We start from the raw sequence: 11,586 nt of genomic DNA, 5'->3' as shown, positions 1-11,586 counted from the left end.
ATCCTATAATATGGTAAATCATCATACGTAAGTCACCACTAACATCATTCTTGGATGACGCATATCATATCTCTAGAGGTGATAACGACTTCATGTTTTCAAACACGATTCATGATAAAACTTAACACATTCAAACTAATTAGAAGACACAAAATGGTGGCGATTTACATGATTATGTTCATGTCTGTATTCTTCATTAAACCATATAGTGATTTAGTCTTATTACAAAATGTGCACACTTCTATTAGTAAAGTCAGTAAATTTCAAATAAAGTTTTATTAGCAAACTGAACTACATGATTATTCTTACTTGGCCTATGTTTCGAAAGTCTAAAGTATCATACATGTATGCATTTAAGCAGGAATATGAGAAGGTTTAGGGGATAAATTTCTAACCTTTTATAGAGCATTCTAATCTAATTCTATATTCTATGGAGTATATTTTTTGTATATAACAAAAACTTATATGAGAGACAACATGTACAGAGTTGGCATATATTATTGATTATTGATACGGTATCTTAAACAATACTGTATTACTTATGTGACTAAGATCTCATAAAAAAAAAAAAAAAAAAAAGATTGGACAATTATTATATGAATACAAAATCATACTGCATACAGCAAAATATTGCACACAATTTCGATACTACATATCTAAAACTAAAATTGGTTAATTGAGTAGCAAAAAAAATATTCCGTGACCTAATTCATGACTACTGGTATATCTTATCATTATATGAAATTATGGAGGAAAATTTTTAAATATTGATATATCGTTGTTCAGTGGTATAACCCCAAGTTAATGATTCGATGAAGAATTGAACTTTGAAATGAGGAAATATATAACCCTCGAACATAAGGATATATGTACTGCAATTATAATAGTAAAAAGCTTACCTGATTTGAGAATCGGAAGATCAGAAGAGTTGGATCGGAGAGTTGAACGGAGATCGTTTCAAGGAACGAATAGTTAAAACTAGCCCGGACCGGGCCAGCGCGTTGCGTCGGGTCTTTAGTGCTGCGTATTAATATTTAACTTAGCGCTGTGTATTTACAGAGGACATCACGGCCCGTGTGTTAAACGCCGTTTTAGATGTCATTGTGTTAAGTGTTTTTTAAAAAGTATCCGTTTCGAACGTAGTTAGTTTTGTTTTATTCGATAATTTTTTTCGAGTGTAACGGTGCTGTCGGAAAAATTTAACTTGCGGAGCAGAAAGTTACAGTCTGTCGTTGTGTTTAGCGTTTTTTAAAAAGTGTCCGTTTCGAACGTGGTTAGTTTCGTTTTATTCATAAAATTATTTTGAGTCTGACGCTGCTGTCAAAAAATTTAACTCGTGGCGAGCGGGAAGATACGGGTTGTCATTGTGTTTAGCGTTTTTTTTAAAGATTGTCCGTTTCGCGTATCATTAGTCCCGTTGGGTTCGTAAGTTTTTTCGTAATTGAACGGTGGTCTCGAAAAAATTTAACACGCACCGAGCGAGAAGATAGGGCCCGTTATAAATTTGGGTGGAGTTATTTTCTTTTATTTTAATAAAATTATATATTTACATTTTTAACCCCTGAGAAAGTGTAAACTTGAGGAGTGGTTGTGTATATAGCCGAAGTCGAGGGACCGTTTGTAATGTGGACACAAACTCAAAACTACAATCCAAATTAACTAAAACTACAAAGAATCCCACCACGTTTAGTATATAACACGCACCGAGCGAGAAGATAGGGCCCGTTATAAATTTGGGTGGAGTTATTTTCTTTTATTTTAATAAAATTATATATTTACATTTTTAACCCCTGAGAAAGTGTAAACTTGAGGAGTGGTTGTGTATATAGCCGAAGTCGAGGGACCGTTTGTAATGTGGACACAAACTCAAAACTACAATCCAAATTAACTAAAACTACAAAGAATCCCACCACGTTTAGTATATAAGGGTTAATAATTAGTTGCGCTTATACTTTGGTGTTATTCGCATTTTAGTCCCCCATGTTTAAACTTTAGTAATTTGTTTTCCAAAGTTATTTCATCTTTAGTACCTAACTAGTTATCGAACCCTAGCTTAGCTCCGGGGGCTCGATTTTCAATGTATTTTGTTGTGTTTAGTTTGTAAAATTATTTCGTGGCTAACGATCATGTCGTTGAAGCGCGACTCGAGTCGAACTAAAAAGTATAACCCGTCAAAGATTTAAATGTTATTTTACACCTTCGCGTTTCGCTATGGAATGGTCGACTTTTAAAAATTTAACGCAAAATCAATGTGTATGAAAAGTACCTCAAATATTTATCTTTTTTAAAAAGCATCCGTTTTGCCTATAGTTAGTGACATTGTGTTCCTAAAATTATTCGAGTTTAACGATGTTGTCGGAAAAATTAAACTCGTTGCGAGCGAGAAGATATGACCCGTTGGATTTTTGGGTGGAGTTTAGTTAAGATTTTTTATGAAAATAGTTATTTGACACTTTACCCCCCTGTTTGAGGGGCCGGTTTTAATTTTTGAACAAAGGTTGGGGGTTTTACTTGCGAAAAAGGGAAAAAAGTGAAAAAAGGGAAGAAATTTTTTTTGTGAAAGGACGAAAATGCCTCTGGTTACTATTCATCATTTTTGTCTAATAGTTAATACGGTAATGTTTAAAGTCTGGTAATATGAATCCTTATACTTTATACTATTGTTATCTTCTTTTCTGAATGAAGCTTCGAAAGCCAATCACTTGTTGGAGATATATGAACACGACTACACGAGGTGTCAAAGGGCACGTCCTTGATTGCCTTTTCGTGGGGTATCACTTTAGAAGTGATACATATGCGATGGAAACAAATCGATGTAATCTCGGACTCTCATTATACGTGAGTAGAGAAATGATGATCTTAACTTTTTGTACGATAAATTGGTTGCGGTTATTGTTGTCGTTTGGAATCATTCTAACACATAACCTGTTTATCCGTGTAGAAACTCATTTAAGTAAATGAGGACCCATTGGGTGTATATACGACTATACGAGTTTGAACCAGGTTTCTTAATCGGGTTCAATGTCCAACCCAAATTCCCAATGCCACTTTAAATTTTAGAACTTGAAATTATTAGTGACTCGAGCCTACAATTATGGACCAACGAACTTGAAGCCCATACGTAACATCACAGACCCTAACATTGGGCCCAATATACAATATCCACTATATAAATCATTGACATGTATGCTGTCTAGGGTTTATTGTTTCTACATCGGCGCAGGCAGTCTGCAAGTATCTTCTCAAGCAAGATGGTGAAGGGACGTCAAGGAGAACGCGTCAGGTATAACACTTTAATTTTATACATAAACCCTAATTTCAAGTTTATTAATTGAAATTTATGCATCTAATTTGTTATCACCTTTTATCATCAATTCCAGACTCTACACCAGAGGAACGATTCTCGGATACAAGAGGTAAATCAAATCAGACTTCTTGATGTTATAAATCTTCGTAACTTAAATTGATTTGTTGATTAATTTCTAATTTTTTAAAATAATTAGGTCAAAATCGAACCAGTATCCGAATACTTCATTGGTTCAAATTGAAGGAGTGGGGACGAAAGAGGAAGTAGGATGGTATCAAGGTAAACGTTTGGCGTATATTTACAAAGCTAAAGTGAAGAAGAATGGATCACATTATAGGTGTATTTGGGGAAAAGTCACTAGGCCTCATGGTAACACTGGTATTGTTCGTGCTAAGTTCAAGACCAATCTTCCTCCTAAATCCATGGTATTACTCGTATATATTGTAAATATATAATACAGATTCTGATGTTTTTTGGTGTGTGCTTTCTGTAAATGAGTTTGGTTATTTTTTTTTTGCAGGGATCTAGGGTTAGAGTGTTCATGTACCCAAGCAACATTTAAGGTGATAATTTCATTTAATACTCGTATGTTTTTATTGCTGTGTTTCGAGATTGTAATCTTGTTGAGATATTTAGGAGATGTTTGAGCTTGCTTTTTAAGTGCTTAGTGCGTTTCTGAAATGTTTATATAATGCTCTGTTTTTCTGAAATGTTTATATGTAGGAGTCAAATCATAGGTTGTTAATGGACTAGGTGTAGAAACAGGTCTAATCATTATCAGTTAGCTATGAGCACATTTTAGTTGGCTAATTGGTTAAATAACTAGGTTTAGAAACAGGCTGAATCACAATCAGTTTGCTTAAATAGTTGATATTTGTTTAACGCTTTATAAGTTGGATATGAAATGTAATCACAATCATCATGTTCTTTTAATATCATTCTTCCCTGTATATAGCTAGCCTTACAAGTTATTATCAAATAACCACTCAACATTGGTAATACAAGTTACTTGGGCAGTATGTATCGGCTTATTGAAACTGAGGTTTTAAACTATATAGGGCTTTATGTTTTAGGCTATAATATTAATTGTTTTGATCAAGAGGTTATCATGCCTCTCCATTACTTTTTGACCTGGGGTGTCATAGCATTTTATATTCTGTAATTTCATTGTGAAAAGCTGGTATTAAATTATTGATCTGCTCTTTACAAGTTAACTTCCAGCTATTATTACTGATTACTGATTGTAATTTGTTATACTTGTTGTATTGTGCAGTTCTTTCTACACAAAGTTTGGAGAATGTTGCTGCTGAATATTTTATTGTTCTAGTAGTAGTTGTTTTGCCCATTTATGAGATGGAAGACGTTTATTTCTTACTTGGAACATCACTATGGCATTATGTTATCTTGTATCTTTCGAATGCAAAACAACCTTATTGGATGACTTTTATCTGCATTTCTATCTTGTTTGCAACCCTGGTAAATTGAGTTATTACTTTTCCAGCTAAAATGGTATCTTGGTTGTTACTTATCCAACTAAAATCTTAAAAATTATCATTACCATTATCATTACAATTGTTTCTCATTGGTACCCATTAGAGGGCTTAAGCCTCTAGCAAGTTTTTTTAGAAGTTTTCTTGGGCCTTTTATGTTTTTTCATGCCTCTTCATTGTAATCGTAGGTTTAATCTTTCAATGTTCTTGTATTTTAATGCTTTTCATTACTTTAGTGAAGGCATTTTATTAATATATTCCCTTATATTCGCTGAAAAAAAAAAAAACTAGAGCGTTTACAAACGTTTAAGAATATTTTGCTCCAAAAGGTTTTGAAGTTCTTAATTTTAGTTAGCATAGTTTTCTTTTTTGCAATTTTTTATTATAAAAATGATTCTATCAGATTTTAAGGCTCTGCAATTTCTACTCTTTTAAGATAAAGAAATGGCCAAAGTTTTTTTGGCTTTTAAAATATTCCTAGTATATATATACCTTTTATTGATGTTTTTTCTAGGTAAACTTAGACATAAATTTTTATTATAGTAGTCATCATAAAAATATAGTATTGTTTTGGCTAAACATTTTTGTATTGTTTGAAAATGAGAAGAAGTTAAGTGGGTAATTAAGTGTGTACTATTTTACGTTGCGTCCTGATTCAAATATCGTAGAATTTGGGTCAGGAAAAAATCCTAAAAAAACGATCAACAAACCCCATCTTTCTCTTTCTCCCTCAACCATATACAATTTTCACTTTGATTGCCTGAAGATTCCTGAATTTGTTTTTTCAATTCATCTTCTTGATCGTCTGATGATATCTGTTTAAATTTCTTTTCAATTATCTTCTCTCTTTTGGTTGTATGATGATTCTTTATTGCCATCTTTACCTTGATCTAACACCACGAACAACATTCATCAATTACAACCAATAAGATCACACAAAAAACCTATCATTTCCATTAATATGTCAGCTATAAAGGGCTCAACATCGAGCAAATTGTTTACGGCAGGGCTTGTATCATCATGGTACTCATCAAACATTGGCGTATTATTGCTAAACAAATACTTATTAACTAATTACGGATTCAAATACCCCATTTTTCTTACAATGTGTCACATGTCATCATGTGCATTGTTCAGCTATGTTGCCATTGCATGGCTAAAAATTGTCCCTTTGCAAACCATCCGATCTCGTATTCAATTGGTTAAAATATCTGCTTTGAGTCTAATATTTTGTGCCTCCGTTGTAAGTGGTAATATATCCCTTCGGTATCTGCCCGTTTCGTTTAATCAAGCAATTGGCGCTACAACGCCATTTTTCACAGCAGTTTTTGCTTATCTTATGACTTTAAAAAAAGAGGCTTGGCTTACTTATATTACTCTCATTCCTGTTGTTACTGGTGTTGTTATAGCTAGTGGGGTATGATGCTTTCTCTTCTTTATTTTTATTTTTTTATTTTCATATCGTTGCTTTTTTATGGATTTTGCTACTGACGGCCTTTACAGCTGTCGTTAACTCCCTTTAAACAATTTAACTTAGCGGTTATTTATTAATTTACTAGTGGTGATTACATGAATGTATAACTGTTTAAAGCGTGTTAACGACAAGTTGGCAACCCTGTTGTCTTTCGTGAAATCTTTTTTTATATTGATGTGGTTCAGATTTTCATTGTATTTTGTTGCTACTTTTTACTTTGTTAGGGTGAGCCAAGTTTTAATCTTTTTGGATTTGTAATGTGTGTTGGTGCTACTGCTGCTAGAGCACTCAAAACAGTGGTTCAAGGGATATTACTTTCGTCCGAAGGGTAATTAAAACACCATTATATTATATTTTTCCAAGAAATTAAGTATGTTATTAACAAGTGATTATTCATTAATATGTTCAAGTGAGAAGCTGAACTCGATGAATCTCCTACTATATATGGCTCCTATCGCTGTTATACTTCTGCTACCCGCAACAATGTACATGGAAGAAAATGTTGTTGGCATAACCGTATCACTCGCTAGACAAGATTTTGGGATTGTTTGGTTGTTAATTTTCAACTCTTCACTTGCTTATTTTGTGAATCTCACCAACTTTTTGGTCACAAAGCATACAAGTGCTCTTACACTTCAGGTAAACCATTTTATGATATATATATATATATATATATATATATATATAGGGGCACGATCCATGGATAAGCTTAAAAGGAGTACAAACGGGATAAGCAAAATAAAATTTTTTTTTTTTTTGAAATTTTTTTTTACATTCATAAATCTGCATTAAAATGCACCTCTAATCAAATTTTTTCATAACAAAAAAAGTTCAAAATCTTTCAAAAATCGATGATGAATGGTAAAATTAACCATTCATCGGGTTAATTTATCATTCATCTTGTTTACGATGAATGATAAAATTAATCAATGCTAAAAAAAACCAGATGAATGGTTAAATTAACCATTCATCTGTTTTTTTATCATTCATCATAAACAGATGAATGGTTAAATTAACCATTCATCTGCTTTTTTTAGCATTGATTAATTTTATCATTTATCGCGAACAAAATGAATGATAAATTAACCAGATGAATGGTTAATTTTACCATTCATCATCAATTTTTACCATTCATCATCGATGTTTACCATTCATCATCGATTTTCGAACGATTTTGTTAAAAAACTTTTTAAAATTTTTTTGTTTTCTTCTATTTGCATATCAAAGGATCGTTTTTTTTAAAAAAAAAAAATTTGAAATTTTACTTATCCCGTTTGTACCTCATTTAGTGCTTATCCATGGATTGGTCCACTATATATATATATATATATATATATATATATATATATATATATATATATATATATATATATATTTTCATTTGGAACCTTTTTGAAAGGATTGATGGCTTGCTTCAGGTTCTTGGAAACGCAAAAGGTGCAGTAGCAGTCGTCGTTTCAATACTAATATTTAGGAATCCAGTTTCTGTTACTGGGATGGCAGGCTACACACTCACAGTTATTGGAGTTATTCTTTATGGTGAAGTTAAGAAGCGTAGTGCGAAATGAGACGATTTTGCTATTTTAACTCGGACATGAGATTACTCCCCTGTTTAGAGAGTTTTTAATGGCAAAAATTCTTCTTCTTATATTCTTGTAGTTTTGAGGCTTGATTATTTCAGTAGATTCATAGAATTAATCCCATGAAACGGATTATGTTTTCCACTAATCCTTTAATTACAAAACTTAGCAAGGTAAAAATATTACTTAATATCAATAACATCATAGATGTTTTCTTTTATAAATATGGTAGGTACCAGCGAATCAATCAGACAAAAGTTGTGCAAGTCTCAAAGCTTAACCCATTCCCTATCATGGGATAAACATAAACAATAATACCATGAAAAACCAATCACAATCAAAACAAACCAAAAATCTTGTTTGTTCACAAGATATTAAGTGTTTTCATTCTGGAATAGAAGCGACAGTTGCTGTCGCCGCTGCAGCTGCTGCTGCCGTTGCTTCTGCGGTGCGTTTGATGGATGCAGACTTGATCAGATGATTGTAGCTGCCTTTCTCTTTGAATAGCTGTGAGAAATGATGCTTGCAGTATAAAATTCCCTCTAAAGCTGCATAGTTTGATGGAGATAAAGAGCATCCACCATGGGAGCACTTGAAACACGACTTGTGGTATGCTTGATTCTCCACTGTTACCTGAATTCGGCCCCACCAAGAACATTTATCAACACTTAAGAATGGTTGACTTTGGTTATGTTTTCTTTCTAATACTAATTAAGGGGGGAAAAGAAGGGAAAAAAAAACGGTGTGTGTCAAAAGTCACCCGAGATGTATTTTACTGCATAAAAAACCCAATTGATTGATGAAAACATAACTTCGTTATGTAGTACCTTCTCAAGAGGATAAGCTGTTTTGCCACAAGTGGCACATTTGTCTTGGGTTCCCGAGAACATGCCAGCAGCTTTGCTAGGTGACTTTGTCTATACATACAATTAAACAGATTTAAAAGGTGCTTAACACGTCTATTAATATTAATATTTGTGTTTGAAACGCTGAGAATTTACCAGCATAGGAGATAACTTCTCAGCAGCCTTTGCAGCTGTCCAAAATGATCACCCGTCAAATATAAATATAGAAATGATGACCCAACATATATTTATACAACAAATAATTGTATCACACAAAGGAATGCAATAATATTATAAGTAAAACTAAATATTTTGACAAAAAAGCGTACGTGATTGGAAGTTTTTGTTGAAATTGCCACTCTCCTTGTAGAGCTGCTCGAAGTGAGGCTTGCAGTAGAGCACGCCTTCCATTGATGAGTAATTGCTCAACTGAAAGTTTAATTATTATTAAACAATCTTAGTTAACACAGTGCTGTGTAATTTGACCAAGAGTGATTTTTTGCAATGTAATATTGATGCACCTTTTGCAAATCAATTTGAGGCTAATACAGATGTTTTTCAAGTCAAAGACAGATATAAATGAGTAACTTTTGATTGGTACTATAGATTTAGTCCATTCAAGTATTATAGACATTGGATAGATAATCAAAAACTATCTTATAACACTCAGACATCTATGAGTAACCGTTAAATAGTTCAACAAGGATGAAATGATTATGGCATGATTAAAGATTTTGTAACGGTAAAAACATGTTATAATCTGTACTTCATCTTTACAAATAAGCATAAATGACTTATCTTTCAAACTATTGTCCTTGGTTTTATACGCAGTACCCCATAGTTCTCGCAAGAACTAACCAAGGCTTGTTAAAATAAACAGTTAATCATTCACAGAATTATGAATTTAAGTGTTTCAAAATCTTAAATACCTATACATCATTAGATACGGATTAATATTAAAATGACAAACAACCAACAAACATCTTAGATTCACTCACACATTGATGATTTATACACACATTACATCGATTCAGTAACTAGTTATCGTATATTCAAATGCAATAAATCATTAACCTCTTTTCATGTACAAAATCAAACGAAATAAACATCATACCTTAAGGGTACCTTTGCAATGGCTACATCTGAAGCAAGATTTGTGATAATCAATACCATCAGCAGACAAAAGCTCCACAGGGTAAACTGTCTTCCCACAAGCCTTGCATTTCTGTTGGGTTCCAGTAAAAGACATATTTACCCTTTTCCCCTTTGGATCTGATCTTGATCTTTTATCCTGCCACCCATTTTTTAATAACCAATCAAATTTGAAATATCTATAACCCTCTTCAAATCAATCTCAAACAACACCTAAAAAATCCTGAAAGTTTTCAACCTTACCCACCTGATCTCACATGAAATGAACATAAATTGCTCCAAGAATTTGATATTTTGAAACCCCTCAAATCAAGTTTTCTTTTTTGTTACAAAAATGAGTTGGGTATCTTGAAATTGCCAATTATAAGAAATACGAAGTTTATGTTAATCAATTGTTGAGCTTAGTAGGGTTTCTTGAAATTAGCAATTCATACAAAAAAGATTATATTTTTCGAAACCCCATCTTAAACAAAGTATATTTCTGTTCCAGAAATGAGTTGGGCTTGTTAGGAAATTGGTATCATCAATTTCAAGAACAGTATTACATTAGTTGCGTATAAATCATGTAAAGAATTATTAGATCAAGCTGCTAACATACCTTTGATAAGTTGAATTTGTTGATCAAAGTCAAAGTTCTTCAGATATGCAGAGATTACAACGGTCAAATTGAACGGAATGTTTAAGATGGCTTAAATGCAGTGCAAAAAACGGGGTTTGAGGGGGAAATGGAAAAGATATTAATATTTATATTCTTTTTTTATTTATATGAAACAATTGCTGGTGAAAAGATGTGCTTTTTGCAGCCTAGTGGATGGGGCGAAGAGGATGATAATAATTGGATTACTGAAATATTATATTAACAATACTAGTCCTTTCACAATCATTAAACTTGCATTCTTGCCTATCCAACATTACTCTGAACCACATTATTATTTATGGAATTATGGTGTAAAATGAAAAAAGAAATAAAATTAAAAGATTAGAGATAAAGATTAAAGATAGAATAAGAAAAAGAAAAAAAGTAAATCTAGAGATTAAACGAGATCAAAGGGCTTCTAGTCTAGCGAGATTAAATGAACTCATCAATCTCGAGATTTTAAGTTCGAATCTTGCCGTGAAAAAAAAAATGTGTTTGTTTGGTGTTTAAAGAAATTAAAAGGTAAACAAGAATCAAATAAAAGGGTTACATTAGTTTTTAGGTTGTCGTGTAAATTAAACAAGAAGAATGCACAATGTAATATTTTAGGTTTGCGTTTAAGCATACCATATTCTTGTATAAATTTAAGATTTTTCATCAAACACATATTTTTATTGCCTGAAGAGTTACGTAAAAATGTCATATTGTTATAATTCAGTAGGCTTATAACTACCTTTAGTGGTTTGATTCTTGATTAAGAATACTAATAATGAAGTGTAAGAACAAAGATGATAATGGAGAGAAAGAAAGAACCACTTTGTAAGTGTGAGAAAATGGTGCAAGTTTAATGCTTGCATTCATGGCTATTTATAGCAAAAATATCACAAGTTTAGGTAATACAATAATATTACTTTTGTGTATCAATAATTGACTATCCATTTATATAATATATATTCTATATTATAACACTCCCCTTTGGATAGCAATTTTGTTTGTTGAAGATCAACTGTAAGTTACTGCCTCGTTAAAAACTTTGCTATAGAAAACTCAGTGGGAAAAAACTTTAGCTAAGGAAAAAAGAGTGCAACATGGAGTTGACTC

At 32.3% G+C, this 11,586-nt stretch overlaps 3 protein-coding genes across 3 annotated transcripts; 2 read left to right on the top strand and 1 right to left on the bottom strand.

Moving 5' to 3' along the window:
- Positions 1–3,218: 3,218 nt before the first annotated feature.
- LOC139895824 (large ribosomal subunit protein eL33y-like) lies at positions 3,219–4,778 on the top strand. The gene is made up of 5 exons (XM_071878376.1): positions 3,219–3,283; positions 3,381–3,416; positions 3,504–3,732; positions 3,828–3,870; positions 4,581–4,778. Exons 1-4 carry the CDS (start codon positions 3,252–3,254, stop codon positions 3,867–3,869), a joined length of 339 nt encoding a protein of 112 aa, XP_071734477.1. The 5' UTR covers positions 3,219–3,251; the 3' UTR covers position 3,870; positions 4,581–4,778.
- Positions 4,779–5,758: 980 nt separating this feature from the next.
- Positions 5,759–7,839, top strand: LOC139895823 (probable sugar phosphate/phosphate translocator At3g11320). The gene is made up of 4 exons (XM_071878375.1): positions 5,759–6,214; positions 6,496–6,599; positions 6,682–6,910; positions 7,690–7,839. The coding sequence occupies exons 1-4, from the start codon at positions 5,759–5,761 to the stop codon at positions 7,837–7,839; spliced, it is 939 nt and encodes a 312-aa protein (XP_071734476.1).
- A 205-nt stretch (positions 7,840–8,044) lies between these two features.
- LOC139895827 (LIM domain-containing protein WLIM2b-like) lies at positions 8,045–10,656 on the bottom strand. The gene is made up of 6 exons (XM_071878379.1): positions 10,447–10,656; positions 9,811–9,987; positions 9,026–9,125; positions 8,853–8,887; positions 8,679–8,768; positions 8,045–8,484 (listed from the first exon to the last, which is right to left on the bottom strand). Exons 2-6 carry the CDS (start codon positions 9,943–9,945, stop codon positions 8,236–8,238), a joined length of 609 nt encoding a protein of 202 aa, XP_071734480.1. The 5' UTR covers positions 9,946–9,987; positions 10,447–10,656; the 3' UTR covers positions 8,045–8,235.
- Positions 10,657–11,586: the final 930 nt, after the last annotated feature.

Source organism: Rutidosis leptorrhynchoides, chromosome 3 (assembly GCF_046630445.1).
Source record: "Rutidosis leptorrhynchoides isolate AG116_Rl617_1_P2 chromosome 3, CSIRO_AGI_Rlap_v1, whole genome shotgun sequence".
NCBI classification, from domain to species: Eukaryota; Viridiplantae; Streptophyta; class Magnoliopsida; order Asterales; family Asteraceae; genus Rutidosis; species Rutidosis leptorrhynchoides.
This window is presented reverse-complemented; position numbering and strand designations above follow the sequence as displayed.